Source organism: Erythrolamprus reginae, chromosome 2 (assembly GCF_031021105.1).
Source record: "Erythrolamprus reginae isolate rEryReg1 chromosome 2, rEryReg1.hap1, whole genome shotgun sequence".
Lineage (NCBI taxonomy): Eukaryota > Metazoa > Chordata > Lepidosauria > Squamata > Dipsadidae > Erythrolamprus > Erythrolamprus reginae.
This window is the reverse complement of record NC_091951.1, coordinates 302,830,681-302,852,912: the sequence shown is the minus strand read 5'-3', so window position 1 is coordinate 302,852,912 and position 22,232 is coordinate 302,830,681. Positions and strand designations below refer to the sequence as shown.

Here is a 22,232-nt window from a genome sequence, read left to right as displayed (position 1 = left end):
GAACCGGTTGAATGGCTCTGATGGACAATAAATGAGAAATGGCCTCCTCCATACGGTTACAATCTGAGGAGGACCTGGGAGAAGGGCAGGAAATAAAACGTTTCGGGGGAGGAGAAATAAATTCTAAAAGAAGGCCTGTTTGAACAGTGTCAATGACCCAGGGGTCCTTGGAGGTGAGACGCCAATTAGAGGCGAAATGGGCTAGGCGACCCCCTATGGGAATTGAGGAAAGATTACCATCTAGGTTTTTTTGAAGCCCTGTTAGAGGACGCTTCCCTTTGGAAGCGAAAACCTCTGCCCCTGGAGTTCCTACCTTGGGAACGAAAGCGGGGGGAATACTGACCTGGAGATCTCTGATAGGAAGCCGCTTGATCTTGCTGGCGCCCTGGGCGACGAAAGGACTGCGTTTTGGTAGCCTTTTTAGTGGTTGGACCCAAAACCTTCTTCTTGTCCGTGGTTTCCGTGAGGAGTGGATCCAGAAGATCACCGAAAAGAAGGTCGCGCTTTAAGGGTCCCTGGGATAACTGCCACTTCTGGCGTACTCCCGCTTGCCAAGGGCGAATCCATAGGAGTCTTCTTGCCGTTGTAGAAGCTGCAATAGACTTAGCAGAAAATCTAGTAGATTGCAAGGTGGCATCAGCCACGTACTGGGCAGCTGCAAAGACCTTGTTGAAGTCTTGTTGACCTCTCAAGTCATCGGGAGGAATATGCTGTTGAAGTTGACGAAGCCACAGAAGCATGGCTCTGGAGAAAAAGGAAGCTGCTGCAGAACTTTTAATGGCCCAGGAATCTGCGGTGAATCCTCTTTTGAGCATTTGTTCAATCCGCTTGTCCTCTGGGCGGAGGACTTCCTCCGCTTCACCTGGCACAGCCGCTGCCGAGTGAAGGATCTTGACAGGTTCATCCGGTTTGGGAAAAGATAGAAGCTCTTCATAAGAAGAGGAAAGTTTGTACAACTTTCTGTCCTTGGTGGAGGGATTAAGGCCAGAGGCTGGGAAATCCCACTGTTTGAGTAAAGCATCTTTAAACAATTTAGGCATAGGAATTACCTCGTTATCCTCCTGTTCCTCTGTGAAGTAAGGTAAATTCTCCTCCGGGGGATCAGTGGAAGTGGAGGCTTGTTTCTCCTGGGCCGCTAATCCCGTAGAAATTCTAGCTTTGAGGAGGAGAGATTTGAACAATTGAGAAGGAAAAATAGTAATTGGAGAAGGAACCTTTATTTGGGATGCCTCATCATCTGAGAGGCCTTGAAAGGGATCCTCATCATCCTCCATATCCTCATATTCGTCCTGAGAGGAATCTGAATCATCCTGAATAGGAGCTCTAACCGCTGGGGAAGAACCCAAGGGGCGGGAGGGACGAGGAGGAGGAGGAGGTAAGGGAAGCTCATTGATGGTGGAGAGTTTGGCATCAATGGCCTTGGACAACACAGCAAAAATAGATTGGAACTCAGGAGGTAAACTAGAAATATCAGCAGGAATGGCAGAAGAATCCCTAAAGGCCTGGGAGGATCCTGGCTGGGGGGAATCTTCAATAATATCTGGTTCCTCTGGACCTATGCCCCATAGGTTAGGTTGGGGTCTGTCTAGGTTAGGCTCATCCAGAGATAACACAGGGACCCCAGAAGGAGGTAGACTAGAAGCCTCTGGGGGGTCTTGACTACTGAGTACTTGGGCCTGTACTTTCAAACGTTTTGCTGATTTGTCATGGATTCTTTGTAGGGCTAGGTCCCTTCTCTTCTCGGCCCTGGTGACCTTGGTCGAGGGGCGGGCCCCTGGAGAAGAGGAGGAAGAGGCCTGGGGGATACTAGTAATCTCATCGCCTGTAGGCCTGGCCTCTCTGGGACCTTTAGTTGTGCCTCTCTTGGGAAAAGTAGCCATAGTCTGACAATTAACAGAAGACAAGGCTGAGCCAATAACTGAATAATTAAGGAGAAGAATTTCAAGGACTTCCCAAGAGGAATGGATCCTGCTTCGAGGCCTCGAAGCTGCTGAGACTTGAGGGCAATCTGGGCAAACCCAGAGTTCGTGTCCCCAAATCCAGCGGGGCCAGCCTCCCTAAACTTTATAATTAAGTAAACCAAGGCACTCTGGTTGGAGGCTTAGCCGGTGGAGAATTAAGCCTGGGCGTCCCAAGGCCCGCTCCGGGATCCACGCGGTGGACTGAGGCCTACGCGGCTGGCAGGAGGCCAACACGAGAGGCCTAAATTTAAAAAGGGCGCGAAGGCCTTCGCGCCGAAAAATCGCTCCGTAATATTTCTTAAAGGGGAAGCGATCGACTAAGTCCAGGAGACTAGCAAGACGTCTCACTCCGCAGGAGGTATTTCTTAAGCCCTTTAATAATATACAATAATGAATCAATAAATCAATAAATCAATACTTGCACCAAGACCTCCAGGCCAAAGGATTAAAGGAATCCACAAGCGGCAGCGGGGATCATACACGGCAAAACCGCCGGGGGAAAACGAAACCGCAACTTCTCCAAAGGAAAAAAGCCGAGCCACAAACGGCTGGCGCTATAGTGCAAGTAAATAATAATGGTAAAACAATTCTTACTACTTTTGAAGGAAAAGATCGAAGGGAAGGTGTTAGAAAGTTGAACGAGCTATCACAATACAACCGCAGGATATGCGAACTGAGCGAATTCTGGGGAAGGGGCGGATCCGGCAAGCTTTTTTAATACTAGGCTCAGTTCCACCGGATTGGACATGAGCAACCCATGTGACTGCTGGACCCGCTCCTTCAGTACGGAGAATTTAAATTCAATCATAATTATTTACCTCTTCTGATCCACTATTTATGGATGCTGCTTTTGACTGCTGTTGCTGTTTCCTGAGCATTGCAGACCTCTGTACAGCAAGAATGCTTGGATTTGATTTCCAAAACTGAAGTAGGATACAAATAAAAATATTACAGTATGGTAAGACAATGGCAAGAGTTACTAATATTATTACTTAATGAATTTTCTGGTTAAATAAGAGTCTAGATTATTTCTTACTTTACTGAGGAACATTACACAATGAAATAAATTGGCAAATAGCTAGAATGTAGACAGCAGCATAATTCCTAAAGTGAAAACAACCTACCAGAAATAATAAATGACAAACATGCTTACCACGTGGAGGACCCATTACTCCACTATCTTCAATAAACAGTGCTTTCTGAGTAGCGAGTGAGCTGCTTTTGGGGCTAATCCTAAAATTTAGGTTGACCCACAAATTAGTTGTTATTTGTGTGCCACAATTAGAGACCACATACTGAATTTAAAGGGACATTATATAATCAAAGTTTAAATTACTGCAATTTGCAGAACTGGGAAAATATTTATGGATATTAAGTACATAAATATTTATGGATATTAAGTACATAAATCTAAGTGTGTTTAACCAAATGGTTCAAGGGAGTGGTTAATACCTTTTTATGGAAGAGAATTATTTCTACTTCTTTGAAAGATGCCATTTTCAAATTACTATCCTTTTTTAGACAAATAAGAGTGGTAATCAGCAACTACAAGAATGCTTATAAAAATATATTTATCTACGATCAATGTCAATCTGGCTTCAACCAAGATGCAGCAATGAAACATTTGTAGCTGCCTTAGCTGCCGTACTTGCAACTGTCTTACTTGTACAGTAACAAAGAATATTAAAGAGGGTTCATTCAACACATTTATTATGCTATAACAGTATTTCAAGTGATCAAATCTCTCCTTGGGAAAGGGGGATTAGAGAAGACTTGCAGGTAACTTTGAGAACTATTTTAAGCATCAAACAATCAGATCCTTTTCCATTTGGCATTAGATGGGAAGGTTTTAAAGAAGACTCTGAGGCATGGTCTTGGCAGCTTATCTGGGAAGAGATTCACCCAGTTAGCCCTGAGGAAGTAGACAGGGTCCTTGGAGCTATGAGCTCTATCACCTGTTAAGATTCTTGTCCTTCATGTCCCTCAAGGTTCATAAAGACCAGCCAGGCAATGGCATGTATTTATGACGTTCTTGTTTAGTGAATGCTTCTTTGAGAGAGGCAGGTTTTGCCTGCTTTTGAGGCAATGGTTCATTAGGATGTTTAAAAACCATCTTTCGATCAAATTGTATTGAACAATTTTTGTCCAATTTCTAAGCTTCTCTTTTAGGAAGATTTGAGCAGAAGATAATATATTATGGATATTCTAAAGGAAGCGGACCTGGGCCATTTTCATTTGAGATTTAGGCAAAGTTATAATATCAAGAAAGCATTAGCTGTACTTGTGGGTGAACTCAAGAAGGCTTGAGATGGATTATTTTGTGGGTCCCCTCTGTTCCTATTTAAATCTACATAAAAACATCATTAATGTGATGACAATCCTCAGCTTTATATTCATTTTTGTCACAAGTGACATTGTCAAGTTTCTTACTTAGTAGTTTGAGGCTATGAGTGTGCAGTGGAAGGGAACAAGTTCATTCAAGTTCAACCCGAATTTAAAAAAAACCTTGGGTCTCCCTGGTCTGGTGATTCTTCATCTTTAATACAGTGGTACCTCTACCTACAAGCGCCTCTACTTACGAACTTTTCTAGATAAGCACCGGGTGTTCAATATTTTTTTGCCTCTTCTTAAGAACCATTTTCCACTTCCAAAACCTGAACCTCCGAAACTGTAACCAGAAAAGGCAGGGAGAAGCCTCCATGAGGCCTCTCTAGGAATCTCCTGGGCGAAACAGGGCCTCCACACTCCCTGTGGTTTCCCCAATTGCACGTATTATTTGCTTTTACATTGATTCCTATGGGAAAAATTGCTTCTTCTTACAAACATGTCTACTTAAGACCCTGGTCACGGAACGAATTAAGTTCGTAAGTATAAGTACCACTGTACTTGATAGGTAACATTCCCCCAGAATTGGTATGCAACCTAGGGGTCTTTCTGGACACCCAGTTCTTCCTAGAGAGGTTTTGTATAGATTTGTTTGGTACACATATTGCACCCTTTACTGGACTGCTCACTGACATTCACACCTTAATCACTTCACGGTTGCATTACTGAAATGCATTTTACCATAGGGTTGTTTTGAAGAGCACCCAGAAGCTTCAACTACTGCAAAATGCAGTAACACAAGTGCAGTAACACTTGGAAGCTGCAAAATTTGCCAGTAAAAGCACCAATGTATGATCGGCATTTGCTTCCAGCATGCTTCTGGGTATAATTCAATTTGCTGATTATTATTTTTAAAAGCCTATTTGGCACAGTCAGGTTATTTGTGGGACTGTCCATCTCTGAGGGTTTATACCCATTTCACCAGATGAAACAGGGTCAGGACATCTCAGTTTTTTGCTTCCTCATACTATATTATTTTAATTGATTCTGGGTTGTTATATTGTTTTTATATATACTGTTTATCCTTAGAATTATGTACTTAAAATGGGCAGCCATAAATATATGCTGTGCAATGCTTTTATCAATTATTTTTTCCAGCATTGCGGTATATTTTAAAGCAAAGTAACTATTACATTCTCAGTTTTGTTTCACATGCTCAGTTAATACAGTATCAATTTAAAATAGTGTCAATTATAAATCATTCATTCATTTACCTCAGCTCCATCAAGTTTTGGATGTTTAGCTTGGACTTTCTTTTCCTTGGATGTGTCAGACTCTGATTCTGATTGACTGCCAGAATCTGAACCAGAATCTGAATCACTGCTTCCTGACCGGCTGCTACTTCCATTGCTACTGCTTCCAGAACTTGAACCAGATCCAGATCCAGATGCTGACCCGGAATCATCATCTGATTGGCTGCAATTATAAGTTTAGAATTAGGAAAGCAATAAACAAATGTTTATTTGTAATTTTAAAGCTTCTCAAATAGAGTTAAAACAGAACAGATAGATCTTAAGGGAGTTATATCTCAGACTGGGACTTCCAGGAAATCTATATCAATCTATTCAAACATTCCACTCAATTCCAATAATAAATTGAGTGTTTGAATAGTTGTTTCCTAGAAAATGAAGAAGACACAGCACTGAATGATTTCAGGCATTATGTTGCTAAGCAACTGAGCACTTCATTCTGAACTTAATAATATTAATAGCAGCAAAGGGAACACTGGTTTAATTTTTCCTCCCATAATCTGGTTACCATGCTACTCATCAAATAATTTTCTTCCTCTACAATTAGCATGGAAGCATAGTGAACCTCTGCCAGCCTTCATTTGAAACTTGTTTTTATGATAATCATTGGGAGGTTTGCAAGCCAGTAATTTGGGGAAGCTTATTTATAAGTTGCCTTATATTTCAATTTCTTATATGCAGCTTTGTAACACAAACATAAATAAAACACCTGACTGAGTAGCTGTACTGATATGTGCCAAGTTTGATCGAATCTATTCCAAGAAATTTTCACAACTCAGCAACTAAAACATTATTTTGCAAAAATGCACTACTGTCTTTCCAATATTAAAAAAATCGCAAAGTACAAAAAAGTTGCAAATAGAAATAGAACTATTATGACAAAAGAAAACAAAGATAATACCAATAGAAATAGTTGCCTTGGGTGCAGTTCCCAAAAAACCCTCATTTGAACACCATCAGCATTGACAAAAGCACCATTAGTCGACCACAAAAAGACAGCTTTACTTGAAACAGCTTAGTATAAACTGTGATGATACATTTAACACCATCAAACAACAGTATTTGCCTATCTTTGTGAAGGCCTGGGTGAAGACAGATATTTTCAAGGATCTCCAAAATACTAACAATTCTAAACTTTTTTAGACGTCTGTCTTTATGAGTGCCAGTTGCCATGGCAAATACAGTGATTTGGAAACCACATCTAAAACATTTAGAATAGGAGAAGTATACAATGTGAGGCTTATGGAAAGTTGTGGTCTCCAAAAGCTTAAAATCCGACATTATTACAATGATTAAAGTTATTGAAAAAAGAATTAAATACACAACCAACAATCACAGTAGGTACATTTAATTATATGTAAATGACCAACATTTACATTTATTTCTAACTGATGTTATTATTAACAAAATACAGTTGTCTTCAGGTTATTTCTAGAAAAATTAGGAAAGTTTAATGTAAATTATATTTGATTTCTATGAATTATTTGAATATTGTTTCAGAAGTTAGGTTTCACAAAGAGAAAAAAGGAGATGGGGATATCAGTCCTTACTTCTTCATGCATTTCCACAATGGCAAGCTATGATGGGAAACTATTATTGAACTTTTTGGCACATGTAACTTCAAAGTATACAATAACAATAGCCAAAAAATAAGACCATTATAGCCCTTTCAGCCCTTTCACTCCTGAAACTGCTCAGCTGAAAGGATGCTTCCTTTCCATCACCAAAAATATATCTTAAAGATATGTATCTTAAATATACATATGTTTTCCTATTGGTGGAAGATGGCATTCAAAATTCATGGAAACAAGAAATCTAGTGAGATTATGATATGAAGAACACATCTTTCAAAATGGGAGCTTTAGAAGAAACAAAAATGTTAAGTTTACATGATAATTGAAGAAACAGGACCAGATAGTCATTCTGCCCAAAGCCACTCTGCTATCAAAGACAGAGATTATATGTTCCTGGCTGATGTACCATGATTCAGGACAAAAAAATTATGCATACTTGAATCCATGTAGAACATTGCCACCTAAATCTCATGTCCTAATATAGCCCACTTGAAAGTATATGTTTATAGAAAAAAATTCCAAAAATCTAATTTATTCTGAGTGATTTATCAATATTCATTCATTCATTCAATTTTTATGCCGCCCTTCTCCTTAGACTCAGGGCGACTTACAACATGTTAGCAATAGCACTTTTTAACAGAGCCAGCATATTGCCCCCACAATCCGGGTCCTCATTTTACCCACCTCGGAAGTATGGAAGGCTGAGTCAACCTTGAGCCGGTGATGAGATTTGAACCGCTGACCTTCAGATCTACAGTCAGCTTCAGTAGCCTACAGTACAGCACTCTACCTGCTGCACCACACATATACCTATGTGATGCTTATGCCATTCTTCTTCCAAAGAACTGGAATAAACATTGGAATCAGTACATTTGTTCCAGTCACTGTAACTGGAATTTTATGTTCCAGTTGAACATAAAGTTAATATTTGTAATGAACATTGCATACACATTTAACTATAGACTCTTCTGTGTAATCCCCATTTCCAAAATTCTCCTAAGAGAGGTGATGGCTACCAAAATGATTACTTCCCATAAAAAATGTTTAATGTTAAGAAATATAATTTGCAAAGATTGAAATGGAGTTCCTAGCAAAGCATTCAAAATAATCAATCAATAAATTTGAATTTATTCAAAATAAAAGTGTAGAAAATTAGTATGTGTTTTTTTTTTTACAAAAATACCTCTATTTTTGAGAAATTTGAATGGACGAGAATTTAGTAGTGGCCCAATTCAAATTTTAGAATAGATGAAAAAGTATATCATTGTAGCATATTAGATTTTAAGCTTGCATTCAAACCAGAAATACAGGCAAGTCAAAACTTATGAAACAGATGCCTAAATTAAGAATAAGCTATATTGTACCCTTGGTTTTTTTTCTTTGTATAAAGAATACAAAGAGTACAATAATGGAATTCTTCCCAACATCAGGCACAGATGTAGCCTTCATACCCTGAACTAGCTGCAAAATGCTATGTAAGTCAGAAGTTATGTTTTAATATTTCTTCATTTAACTATGATATCATCAATAATCAGATTTGTATCAATTCCAGTGTTGAGTATAGAATATCACTATCATTCCTATACAAATCTTTCAAATACTCCTTCCAGCATTTCTCACTGAAATTTAATTCAAAATCATTTTATCCCATCTAATTCCATTCTCACAAATGCAAATTTTTCTAGCTTTCTTCTGATTCCTTCCCCCCCCCCAAATTATTTCTATCCCATTTTCTCTCTATCTTTTCATTTAATCATTCCCTCTTTGATTACAAGTACAGTGGTACCTCTACTTAAGAACTTAATTTGTTCCCTGATCAGGTTCTTCAGTAGAAACGTTCTTAAGAAGAAGCAATTTTTCCCATAGGATTCAATGTAAAAGCAAATAATGAGTGCAAACCCATTAGGAAAGAAATAAAAGCTCGAAATTTGGGTGGGAGGAGGAGGAGGAAGAAGAAGAAGAAGAAGAGAGTTGCTGCTGAAGGAAGGAGGTGAGGGGAATAAAAAAAAATCCAAAATTTTAAGGCTTTAAAAAAAAAGAGGGACTCTGAGGTGGCGAGGAGCTCGTGCCTCCAATACACCCGGCGCAACGCTGCCTCCCTTAGTCTTGCTGCTGCTGCATCTTCCTTCCCATGCTGAACGGTTCCCCTCTCCTCTCGCTTGCTTTGCAGCCAGTGTCTTTCCTTCGTTGTGGTGACTCCTCGGCTGCCCAGAGTGAAGGGAGCGTTTTTTTCTCTGGGCGCTGGCAGAGGTTTATTCTTTATCCAAGCACCCAGAGAAAGGAAAATGCTTCGTTCGCTCTGGACTGCCAAAGCCTCCTTAAGCGCCACCAAAAGGCTCCTCTGGCAGCCCAGATGCCCGGGATTAAAGGGGGAATGGCTGGGTCTTCGTGCCGCTCTCAAATTTCCTGGCAGATTTTTCAGGTTCTTAAGTAGAAAATGGTTCTTAAGTAGAGGCAGAAAAATCTTGAACGCCCAGTTCTTATATAGAAAAGTTCTTAAGTAGAGGCGTTCTTAAATAGATGTACCACTGTATCCTCAATATGTGACTGTAATGGAGGCTGCCCATTATAGGCATAAATCAGTTTGGTCACGTAACTGACCCATTTTATGACTTCTGCAGCAGTAGTTTAGCAAACCCATTATTTGACATGGCATGTTTTTATGAAAAACTGGAAGTAATGTCCATCTTTCTGCAAAATTATTGCGATACAGCCATATAAACACTGCAGGTGCAGTCATCTGATTAGTGGACATCAAACCTGAATTATAACTCAAGGACAACTTCATCTTCTTTTTCCAAGAACATTGTAAAACTGAAACATCCCTTAAGTTGAGGACTACTTACTCATACACACACACACACACACACACAAAAAAAAATTTCTTTTGTCATTTTTCCATCAATCATTTTTCTCTTCACCTACAATTTATTTCATTCCATCATTCCTCAAGTACCAGTTTCTTATTTTTATTTAACATAACACCAAAGTATATTGTATATTCTATAACATAATTATTTCACTATGTTCCAAATATTTTCTTCCTCTTCATTCTGAGTATTGATTTCATTTTAACTATGTTAAGAGATTAATGTTAGTACTTTTTCATGTGGTACTAAAATGCATATTCTTGAACTGATTTCATTCTCAGATTATATTCTATCACTATTTTTTATTCTATGTCCATTTCCTAACCCACACAATACTAAATAGTCTATTTTGCATTCATAATGTTTCAATATCTTTTTATTCTTCAGTAATTATTATTTTTTCACGCTTAAGCAGTCAGACAAATCATGATTTCAAATTCATTCCTTAGGTTACATTTCTGATACTGAACAAAATGCTAAAATTGGACCAATATTGTTCTTAGCAGAAATGCTGTCTGGCATGGATACAAGAAAGATTTCTCTACTGTTTATGTTACCCCAAACACTTAAAATCTTAACTGACTAAAGCCAAGAGAGGAGTTCCATACTCAAGGATCTACATTTTAATGATTGGAAAACTGCAACCTATCTGATAGGTTGAAAACTATCTGATAAAAAGCACAAATTAATGAATAAACTAAATGAATAAGAGAAAGAAGTTGTGTATGTGAAAATATGTAACAGATCTAAATTAAAATGATCTGGACTTAATAAGATCTACAAAATTAAGAATATCAGTGTTGAAATTTTTAGAATAGAAAACAGACCAACTCAAGCATGGATATTAAACAAGCTCATCAGAGACAATATGTTACCTTCAAGGAAATATCATATGTTGAGATTAATAATCCATTAAGATTAATAAATTACTGTTATTTGTTTTAAATTTATTTTTTACTGATTTTCCAATAATCCTCACTACGGAATTTATACATGTAATATACACATTAAATACAAAATCCACAATTAAGGATTTTTATGTGCCACATTATACCTCTGTAATCTGATTTAATTATCATGGCCCTAAATTTATCTTTGATATATAACATTATTATACTGGTTGAAGATAATAGCGCTACACCATGCTAATAAAGATTGTACTCCCATACAAATCCAATAAATAAATAAAATAAATAAATTGTTCAGTGCAGAAATAGTGAACAAATTCCAACCAATTTAGTCAGCTTCAGGCGAAAACAGTAGATTTTTAACAAACATATAAAACTAGAAATGTTATTAATAATTTGTATTCTAAAAAATGTAGAGGCAGAAAGAACTACTCAATATAATATATAAAAGTTTCTAAAACAATTAAGTTATTAGATTTTGATTGCACTTATTTATTTATGGTCAAATGATAGTGGCAAACATATTCCAGCCTATTTTCCCCACAACTACTGTACTATTTAAGGTGGTTTGGACAGATACACACATACATGCAGATACACAAACACACATGAACTGTTTTCATGTCAAAGGAAGACACACACAGAATTAGCTATCTCTTTGTTTTTAGGCCGCCAATTTAACCACTACACCAAACTGGATGTTAATTAGTAACTTAATTCCAGGATAAATGTATAGTATTAATCATACTTTAAAAGAAAGTATACCTTTTTCAATATTTACTCAGTAATAACTAAAACAGTAATTTATCTCACTGATACATCAATTAAAGGCTGTACTTCTTTGTGGCTGCACTTCCACTCTATTGGAATGAAAATTCTGCTGAAACTCATTAAATACACGTATGAATGGCAGTTTTGTATGAAATGATAAAATATAAAACATGTATATATATAAATAAATAAATAAATAAAAATTAGTATGCCAGAATTAACACTAGAATGACAACTAGCATTATTGTAAATATCTGTATCAAATACTAGTGCTCAGAGATTATTACATACAATTTGTAATTTCCCCAAATTGGGTATCCTTTAAGGCAGTATTTCTCAATGTTAGCAACTTTTCAGATATATGCATTTCAACTTCCATATTTCCCCAGGCAGAATAGTAATCCTAAAGTTATCAAGGCTGAGAAATGCTGCTTGATATCTCTCAAAATGTGTTAGCCATTGTGGCCAATGCTGAAATCTATGTACCTCAACCTCACCCTCACTCAGTTTGGAAAGATTTTACCAGATCATTTCCTGTTCTTATTTCATACATGGGTACTGAGATAAAGTGACATATTTCTGGAAAAAAAATGCATTAAAATGTAAATTAGCAATAGACAAGCTTAATTTTACATTGCTCTTCACAGTTATTTTGCAATAACTAACTCTGTATTTGTGCCTGCTTGTTCTTTCTTTCAGTTCTTGTTTTACTTTGCTTATAGCTCCTTCTTTAATTTGGTTTCCTACTGATAGCTCTCAATCACGACCACAATGGAGGCCAAAATTTCCATTGTTAAACAAGACAGTTAAGTGAATGTTGCCCCATTTTACAACATTTCTTGCCACAGTTGTTAAGGGAACCAGTTGTTAAGTTAGTAACATACTGTTAAATAAATCTGGCTTCCGCATTGATTTTGTTTGTCAGAAAGTCGCATGATCTTAGGAGTAGGACACCTTCAAAACATAAGTTAATTGCCAAGTCTCTAAATTCTGACCACGAGACCATAGGGATGCTGCAATGTGCAAAACAGTCATAAATCACTTTTTCCAGTGATTGTAACTTGGACAGATGCTAAATGAACTGATAAGTCAAGAATTATTTATATTCATTCTTATTGGAATATAAATAATTATATGAAGATGACTAAGGACAATATGATTATGCCAAGAAACTGAAAATTCCCTTCTCTGCTAACATTTTTCTATCTTCCTCATGGAAATGGGATATTTTCAAAAGTGCTCTCTCTACCCTACAAGTGTCAAACTCGCCACATCACGTTTTGCAATGTTTTCCACATTCAGGGAGCTGGGGTGGGCGTGGCTAGCATGTGACACATCCTCCCGCAGGCGGCCAGTTGGACACCCCTGGTCTAGCAGGTAAGAAATAACAGACAGATGGGAAGTCACAGATGCCATAAGCAATGCCTTCATTCAATTTCCCACCAACTTTCTGCCTTTTCTGTTTAAACCAGCAAAGCAACTGAGACAAATCAATTAAACAGCCAGACTTAATAGATATGCAAATACTGTACATTAACAGATATACAAACACTAAAGATATATTGACTAAAACTTCAGAAATTTATTGTCATTTCTTGATAATCTAGAGTTAAAACTCTGTAACAATAAATCCTATTTTTAATATATAATTGGAGGAAGAAGATTCCATTATTCACAAATGCTTGCAAATTTAGAAAATTGATCCTCAGTAGTAATTTTCATTAATATGGTTCTATTACATTAATAATATATTTACATCATTTGTGTAACAATATTATTATACAAATGGCATTAATCAGCCTAAAAATTGATCCATTCTATACAAAGTCCATTGTATGATAAATCAAGAATTTATTGTATTTTCAACAAACAGGATCTATTCAGAATTCTATAGCACGTAAGTCATGTTTATGAATTATCTTGTCATATGGATAGCGCAAACCATATCCTTTAACTCAGCAGTCCCCAACCTTTCTGACTCTACAGACTACTGATTATGGCAGTGGAGGGAGGGGGGATAGTTTTGGGCACATACACACTTGTAACTTTGCATAAATGTAACTCTGTAAACATGCTTGCCTACCACTTCTGTGGCCTGGTTCTCAATAGGCTGCAGCCCGGCATCAGGCCTTGGACTGTGGTGTTGAGGACAGCTATTTTAACTGATTTTATTAAAAATTTAGCACCATCTGTATTCTTTACCTATAACCTCATTTAAGCAAGTTTATTGCTCTTCTTGCTCCCCATAAGAATTCACATTGACAATCAAATGATTTCCAATAATAAATCTGAATGCTCTTAATTGTTATAGGTGATCAATCTGCTGTCACCTTTCATGATATATGGCACTTAAAGACTCCAGAAAAGCAAGACTAAGAAGGGAGAAGGAACCTAGATAACATTCACACCCTCCCTGCCACATTATGACATAGCTCTGTATGTCTGAATAGCTAAGGATCAAGTCACAATTGCTCTTGGAAGTGTTTCAAATTTAAAAAAAAATGTCTTTTTACTATCAAATTCTTAAAAACAATATATAACATATACCGTGATTTAGTTAATTTTTGAGTGCAAGATGCATAGTTAATAGCCACAAAATTTATGAATGACTGAAATGACTAACAAGTAACTTATGCAAACAACAATTCCAATTGTATGTTACCTTGGTACTCAACAACTTTGAAACTTATTGAATTTGTTACTCAGTGCATTTTTACATGAAAATTTTGTCCAGGACTCATTGTTTGATTGGTACTCAACACACAAGCTAGAACCTATTGGTGTCAGCTGTCTTGTGGCTCACTACATTAGTCCTTATGGGAAAAACTGGTACTCATCGCACCTCCACCTGTAATCTATTAACAATGAGTACCAAGGTACGACTGTACTTTATATTCCATACAAATAACTGGACAACCAATACAAAGATGGATTATCACTAGCTTTTAAGAGCCCTGCTCAAAGTAATCTATCACTGGCTAGTGCAAAGATCAGTAAAATTATCTGAGGCATCTAGGACAATGAATCTTATGCACTTTATAAAGTAATAAATCTAACAACTGGGTTCATACAGTACATTGTATTAAGTTAAGAATTCCTTAATGATTGGTTGTTGAGTAAGTTACAAATTATTGCGTTCACAGATTCACCTAGCTTTTAATCACACTTGAAAACTATAGTTTAATATGTTACATTTAAAAACAAATATGTTTATTTTTGGATCATATGTAAGCATGATTGAGTTAAAACTGGATTTATCTCCAGACTAGCGAGTATAAAACAATTGCTTAAATTTGACTTTTGCCAGATACCAAATAATCTACATGTATAAATTGTCCCTTATTACATAACATTTCATATTTATAACTGTACTTATGAAAACATTGCAAGTATTATGCTAGTAAAGATATATCTTAAAACAATCTTTGTTCTCATTTTCTCGCATATATTTTTGAAAAGTAACAAAATCAGTAGAAAAAGTTGAACTACCTGAAATAGTCTCTTAGCAATTCTACAGAACGTTTTCAGCAGTAAATCTTCTCAATTCAATAGGATTTATTCCTACATAACTGCATACAGAATTACAGCTTCAATGTGTATTGTTTTTTGTAACACATGCACTATAGCATTTTCAATATATTTGTGAACTTGCTATCTGTTTAACAAATATAAAAAATACGATAATTCAAATTTCTTTTTTATTTAGTATCCAGGTCCATGGACATAACTGAAAGTTCTCTTAGCATTCAACAATTGCTTTCTCCTTGTATATTTGAGTGAAATGCAATTTATTCCCATTCTTAATCAGGATTATAACATATACACTAAGGAAATGTTATGAAACAGAACACAGTCAGAAACAAAGGACATGACAAAGATACAGCTTTATATAGCAGGACCAAAAATGTCTTCCATATTATTTAGCTTTGCACAACCAGATGTGTAGATAATTTTGCATATACTGTACTTGGACAAATAATATGTATACCGGGGATGTAAACAGAGTGTGTATTAGTAATTTCAAATAGTTTTACCGGCAGTAAAACAATAAAGCTTGAAATCTCAAAAGTATGCAAATGTTCAAAGCTATACAAAAATATTAAGATTATATCAAACTGAATTCCAGTACATACCTTGATTCTCCACTAGTGTTCCTTGTGCTTTCTTCATCACTGTGCCCATTCATTGTAAATCTTCCCCAAGATAAAAATATAAATAAAAGTTATCCCAGCCTGTAACTAGGATATAAAATGTCTTTTTAGAAAGCTTTCTTCTTTGTGCTTCAGATATTTCACTGTGTTCAGCAGTTCATGATTCTTGCATAAGTTACCTTTTAAAAAAAAGAAGTATTTTAAATGTTTATATAATCAACTTTGTAGATATTCTGGCAGCATTATCTATTTATTTAACAAACTGAACATGCAGTCATTCCTATTCTGTAAATCCTATGACATTAGTTATATAAAAAGACTAAACAGGTTCAATGGTTTAACAATTTTCAGAAATAGGATTTTAGTCCATCAATTAATTAATTTACGTAACGCAATCCCACTCTGTCAATAGTCATGTTTATACAATAGAATTGTATTTTGCTCAACTCAATTTTCTGGATTCCCAAATACTGTATCATGAACATAGGTTGACTTATACAAATACGCTGTGTCTTACAATTACAAGCTGTATATAAAACCATTACCTCAGTAATTTTTACAAAACCACACAAAACTATTAATACTGTTCAGAGATAGACTAGCTTTGGATAATCTAATTCTATAGCACTTCTATAGTATCTAACATTTAGATTGGATTCAAAGAATTACGACACAAGAAAAATAATGTATTCTTTTTTCCTACATAAGTTTCTACAAAAGTTATAATATATATATTAATATGAATGTATATATTTATCTAAACTAAATAAAATACTATACAGGCAGACTTCGACTTACAGCAATTTGTTTAGTGAATGTTCAAAGTTACAGTGGCACTGAAAAAAGTGACATATGACCTTTTTTCACACTTACAACCATTGCAACACAACCATGATTATGTGATTAAAATTCAGGCACTTGGCAACTAGTTCACATATATGAGAGGTGCAGTGTCCAGGAGTTATGTAATCACCTTTTGCGACCTTCTGACAAGCAAAGCCAATGGGGAATCCAGATTCACTTAACGGTGTTACCAACTTAACTGCAGTGATTCACTTAAAACTGTGGCAAGAAAGGTCATAAAATGAGGCCAAATTCACTTAACCACCATCTCGCTTAGCAAAATAAATTTTGGTTCAATTGTGGTCGCAAGTCAAGGACTACCTGTAATCCTAAATAAATTTACGAGGACATACATGCTGGTATGTCAAAACATTACAAAAATTGCATACATAGAATTGTATTGTGAACAGTCATGTACACCTTATACATGATGTTTGTCCATTGTGTTCGAAGAGGACCTTGACATCTAATGGGTTGTGGGCTGTACGCAGGTGGCTAGTTAAGCCTAAAGGGGCACAAAATGTTCTGCCACATGTTGGGCAGACATGTGCAGGCACCATTGTCTCAGCATTTGAAGCTCTGGTTTTGCAGAGTGCTCATGCACATATACATATGCATACATAAAAACACACACGTGTGCATGTGTATGTATTCATTTATTTTATAAATTGACACTTGAATATAGAACAAGGAAAAAAGATCATTGTGTACACTTCTGGAGACCTCACCTACAAAAAGATATTGATAAAATTGAAACAAAACTTATCAGGAAAGATTTAATGAACTCAATTGGTATAGTCTGGAGGACAGAAGGCAAATGGGGGGGGACACATGATTGAAACATTTAAATATGTTAAAGGGTTAAATAAGGTTCAGGAGGGAAGTGCTTTTAATAGGAAAGTGAACACAAGAACAAGGGGACACAATCTGAAGTTAGTTGGGGGAAAGATCAGAAGCAACATGAGAAAACATTATTTTACTGAAAGAGTAGTAGATGATTGGAACAAACTTCCAGCAGAGTGGTTGGTAAAGCCACAGCAACTGAATTTAAACATGCCTGGGATAAACATATATCCATCCTAAGATTAGATACAGGAAATAATATAAGGGCAGACTAGATGGACCATGAGGTCTTTTTCTGCTGTCAATCTCTGTTTCTATCCTATCTTTTTAATCCATAAATACATGAGATGAAAGACAGTTTTGGGATAACAAAAAAAATGTTTATAAATATCATGACAATTTACATAGTACAACGTTGGCCTGTTTTTAAGACTAGAGTCAGGGCCGATTTAAATAAAAGTTCATGCGCAAACTACAGCTGAGAGACTGGGCACATCGTTGGAAAACGAGGAAAAATTACCAGAGCCCAAAGCCCATGTATTGGCACGTATCAGCCCGGCTGAGTTTCATGCGGGGTTGTCTCTCTCTCTCTCTCCCGCGCTCTTCTCTTTTTAGGAAACCCAGGCAAAAGGCGGGGCCACCGTTTAGAGCAGTAGGAAGGCAGCGCATAGACACCCTCACCGCCAGCCTGTCAGCCAATGAGGAGCGGGCCTCGTGGATTTAGTGGGTGCCAAAACAAATGGGCTTTCTCCCTTCCCTCCGTTCTCCCCCGTAGCGGCGTTGGATAGTGTCTCTCACGACTCCGCACACGGCGCCTTCTTTTCTTTTTACCGTCACCGGGATTTTTTTCCTTCCCTCCCTCTCGAATCCGGCCTCGGCCCGCCCGTGTGCCCGCCCTTCCCTCGCCCACTTGCGAAAGCTTCTCTTGACTCTCTCTCTCACACACACACAACCGCCTCTCTCTCTCCGCAGCCTGGTAAACAAAGGGAGATGGCGGGGGAAGATGAAAAAAGCCGGACTCAAAAGGCCAGGGCAGCAGCGTGGTCGCTTCGTCCGAGCCGCTGTGGGAGAAAAGGAGGGACAAAGCGAGGGCCGCGGTGCCGCATCTGGCGGACGAGGGAATGGGGACGGCTAATAAAAGTGACAATTTTCCCGGCCAGCCCTGGCTGGCCCCCTGCAGGCACTTCCCCGAATGCTCACCTGAAGGCCGGCCTTCTCCCGAAAGCACGACTGGGCCCCGTCCTTCCTCTCTCTCTTTCGCCCATTCCAGGCCGAAGGCCGCAAATCGGCTCTCAGCTCACTCAGGCCGCCCTCCCTGGTAACATTTCCCTCCCCTCGCCCTTCCTTCTCCCAACCTCTAGGCGCCCAGGCAAGTTAAGTCGGCCTGCGATCTTCCCTAGCCCTACCGGTCAGCCCAACGCTGCCCGATCTCCTGTTCCTTCCTTCAGCGGGCCGCTCTTCTTACCTGAGCGTCGCCAGGCCTGCCTGGGCCTCTCTTGGAAGAACAGCGTGGCGAAGAAGCGACGGAAAAGCTCTGCAGCCGGGCCCTTAAAAAAAAAAAAACCGGGGGAGCTGAGGCGGCGGAGAAAGAAGCGCTCCCGGGCCGGCCTGGCTCTCCTCCTCTTCTCCTTGCCTCTTCCCGGCCCTTTCGTTTGGTTTGCCCCCAAAAGGAGGGGGGAGGGAGCGAGACTCCTTTCCAAAGAGAGGCGGGGGGAGGCGAGGAAGGAATGGGTTAAAAAAAATGCCTGAGGTAAGCAGGCGTGCGTCGCCGTTGCTTTAAGTCCTCCCGGCCGCCGCTGCCGCCGCCGCCGCCGCCATCACGCTGCCGCCGTAGCAGTTCAGCTCAGCCTCTTCCCCTCCCTCCCCTCCCTCATCCGATGGAAACCCCGGGCGTGATGTCAGCCGTGGGACAGAGCGGGAAGGAGAGGGAGGAGCCAGCGCGGGAAGGAAGCTGGCGGAGAGGCTGGCGCGCGCGACGGGCTTGGAAGCTGAGGGCGGGCGGGGAAAAGGGAGGTGGGGGCGGGCGGGGGAGGGGCATGAGCGCGCGGCGCTTGGAGGGCTTTGCCTTTCGGTCTCCACCAAAAGAAAATGGGTCGGGATGTCACGTGAGAGGGATCGTGGATTGGAACGGTTGTACTTCCCCAATTTGGGACCGCTCCTAACTGGATTCGGGTTTCGATCCGGGCTGAATCCCCGTGTTGGTTAAAAAAAAATTTTTTTCCCTCCCTCCTTCCGGGTAGGCAGATCTTTAGTCGAAATGTTATCCCGTTGAATCGGATGGGATGGCTTGAAGCGTTGAGTATTTGGGAAACGTACGAGCCGTGTAGGCGGGCTTCCGAGGTGGGTAAAATGAGGATCCGAATTGTGGGAGCAATATGCTGGCTCTGTCAAAAAGTGCTATTGCTAACACGTTGTAAGCCGCCCTGAGTCTAAGGAGAAGGGCGGCATAAAAAATAAAATAAATAAATTTGTGTTGTCCTGACTAATAAAGATTCCTGTTTTCACCTTATCTATCTATCTATCTATCTATCTATCTATCTATCTATCTATCTATCTATCTATCTATCTCTATCATCTATCTATGTCAGTTCTCTCTATCTATCTATCTTCTATCTATCTATCTATCTATCTATCTATCTATCTATCTATATCTATCTCTATATCTATCTGTCTTCTATCTATCCATCCAGTGATGGGCTCCAAGGGTTACAGTCAGGTTTGCAGAACCGGTAGGAAAATTTTGGTCAGGCACCCAGAACTGGTAGAAAGATTCTGATTTTTTTTCTTTTTTTCCCTTTTGGGCTCTGGGTATGTTTTTCCTGTGGCAGAAGATGAGGTTGAATGTGTATAGTTTTAGAACAGCTGTGCATACGTATGTGTGTACATACACTTTATATCATAGATAATGTATATTTGCGTGTGCCTGTGCGTAATATGTATGTACACCTATGGCATATATACATAGAATTAAATAGTATATTTTGGATGTTCAGTAATAGTAAATAGATAGGGAAATTGTATCTTTTTGAGGCAAAACCCTTGACATGAGCAATGTTAAGTTGGCCACCTTTAAGCCACCACAGTCACATGATCATCAAGCCACTCCCACCTGGTCACATGGCCAGCAAGCCACCCCTACAAAATAATGCACACCCACAGTGGTAGTAAATTTTTTTGCAGCCCTTCACTCTATATCTATCTATCCATCCATCCATCCATAGATCCATCCACCCACCCACCTACATACCTACCTAACTAATTCTATTTCTATGCTGCCCAACTCCCTAGAGACCCGGCGGCTCTCAGCAAAATAAATATGGATAAATATAAAAAGCAGTGCAATTCTACCTGGAAATCTATATATAGTAACTGCCACTGTTTTAAAATTCATCCATTCAAAAACCTGGTTGTCAAGCTGAGTAATAGGTTATATTAGGTAACATTATAAGTGTGGTGGATATTTCATGAAAACTGCTTTAAACTTAGGAAATACAGTATTGGGAAATGTGGCTCTTGGTTGGAGAATGCACATTCTAATTCCAGGATTGGAAAAAAAATTACACTCACATTAATGCACCCAGCATGAATTTACGATTCACAAATTAAATTTGATGCAGCTTCCTTATTTATTTATTTATTTATTTATTGGATTTGTATGCCGCCCCTCTCCAGAGACTCGGGGCGGCTAACAGCGACAATAAAACAGTGTACAATAGTAATTTGGTATTGATGATTAAAAATCAATTAATATAAAAACCAAACATACATACATACATACATACATACCATGCATAGAATTGTAAAGGCCTAGGGGGAAAGAGGATCTCAATTCCCCCATGCCTGGTGGCAGAGGTGGGTTTTAAGTTGTTTACGAAAGGCAAGGAGGGTGGGGGCCGTTCTAATCTCTGGGGGGAGTTGGTTCCAGAGGGCTGGGGCCGCCACAAAGAAGGCTCTTCCCCTGGGTCCCGCCAGGCGACATTGCTTAGTTGATGGGACCCGGAGAAGATCCACTCTGTGGGACCTAACTGGTCGCTGGGATTCATGCAGCAGAAGGCGGTCCCTGAGGTAATCTAGTCCGGTGCCATGAAGGGCTTTATAGGTCATAACCAACACTTTGAATTGTGACCGGAAACTGATCGGCAACCAATGCAGACTGCGGAGTGTTGGTGTAACATGGGCATATTTGGGAAAGCCCATGATTGCTCTCGCAGCTGCATTCTGCACGATCTGAAGTTTCCGAACATTTTTCAAAGGTAGCCCCATGTAGAGAGCATTACAGTAGTCAAGCCTCGAGGTGATGAGGGCATGAGTGACTGTGAGCAGTGACTCCCGGTCCAAGTAGGGTCGCAACTGGTGCACAAGGCGAACCTGGGCAAACGTCCCCCTCGCCACAGCTGAAAGATGTTTCTCTAATGTCAGCTGTGGATCGAGGAGGACGCCCAAGTTGCGAACCTTCTCTGAGGGGGCCAGTGATTCTCCCCCCAGGGTAATGGACGGACAGATGGAGTTGTCCTTGGGAGGTAAGATCCACAGCCACTCCGTCTTGTCTGGGTTGAGTTTGAGCTTGTTGACACTCATCCAGGCCCTAACATCCTCCAGGCACCGGCCCATCACTTCCACTGCTTCTTTGGCTGGACATGGGGTGGAGATGTATAACTGGGTATCATCGGCGTATT

At 39.0% G+C, this 22,232-nt stretch overlaps 1 protein-coding gene across 3 annotated transcripts in view; it reads right to left on the bottom strand.

The window, feature by feature from the left end:
• Positions 1-19,444, bottom strand: part of CHD1 (chromodomain helicase DNA binding protein 1) — a 74,337-nt gene extending 54,893 nt beyond the window's left edge. For 2 of the 3 annotated variants that reach the window (XM_070742981.1, XM_070742983.1), the window contains exons 1-4: positions 19,022-19,444; positions 15,853-16,049; positions 5,561-5,762; positions 2,780-2,884 (exon numbers count right to left, since the gene is read on the bottom strand). In XM_070742981.1, the coding sequence (XP_070599082.1) occupies positions 2,780-2,884; positions 5,561-5,762; positions 15,853-15,905 (360 nt within the window). In that variant the 5' untranslated portion in view covers positions 15,906-16,049; positions 19,022-19,444. Of the gene's footprint in view, positions 1-2,779; positions 2,885-5,560; positions 5,763-15,852; positions 16,050-18,756; positions 18,813-19,021 lie in introns of those variants that run through there. The other variant, XM_070742982.1, reaches the window with a different exon arrangement.
• Positions 19,445-22,232: the final 2,788 nt, after the last annotated feature.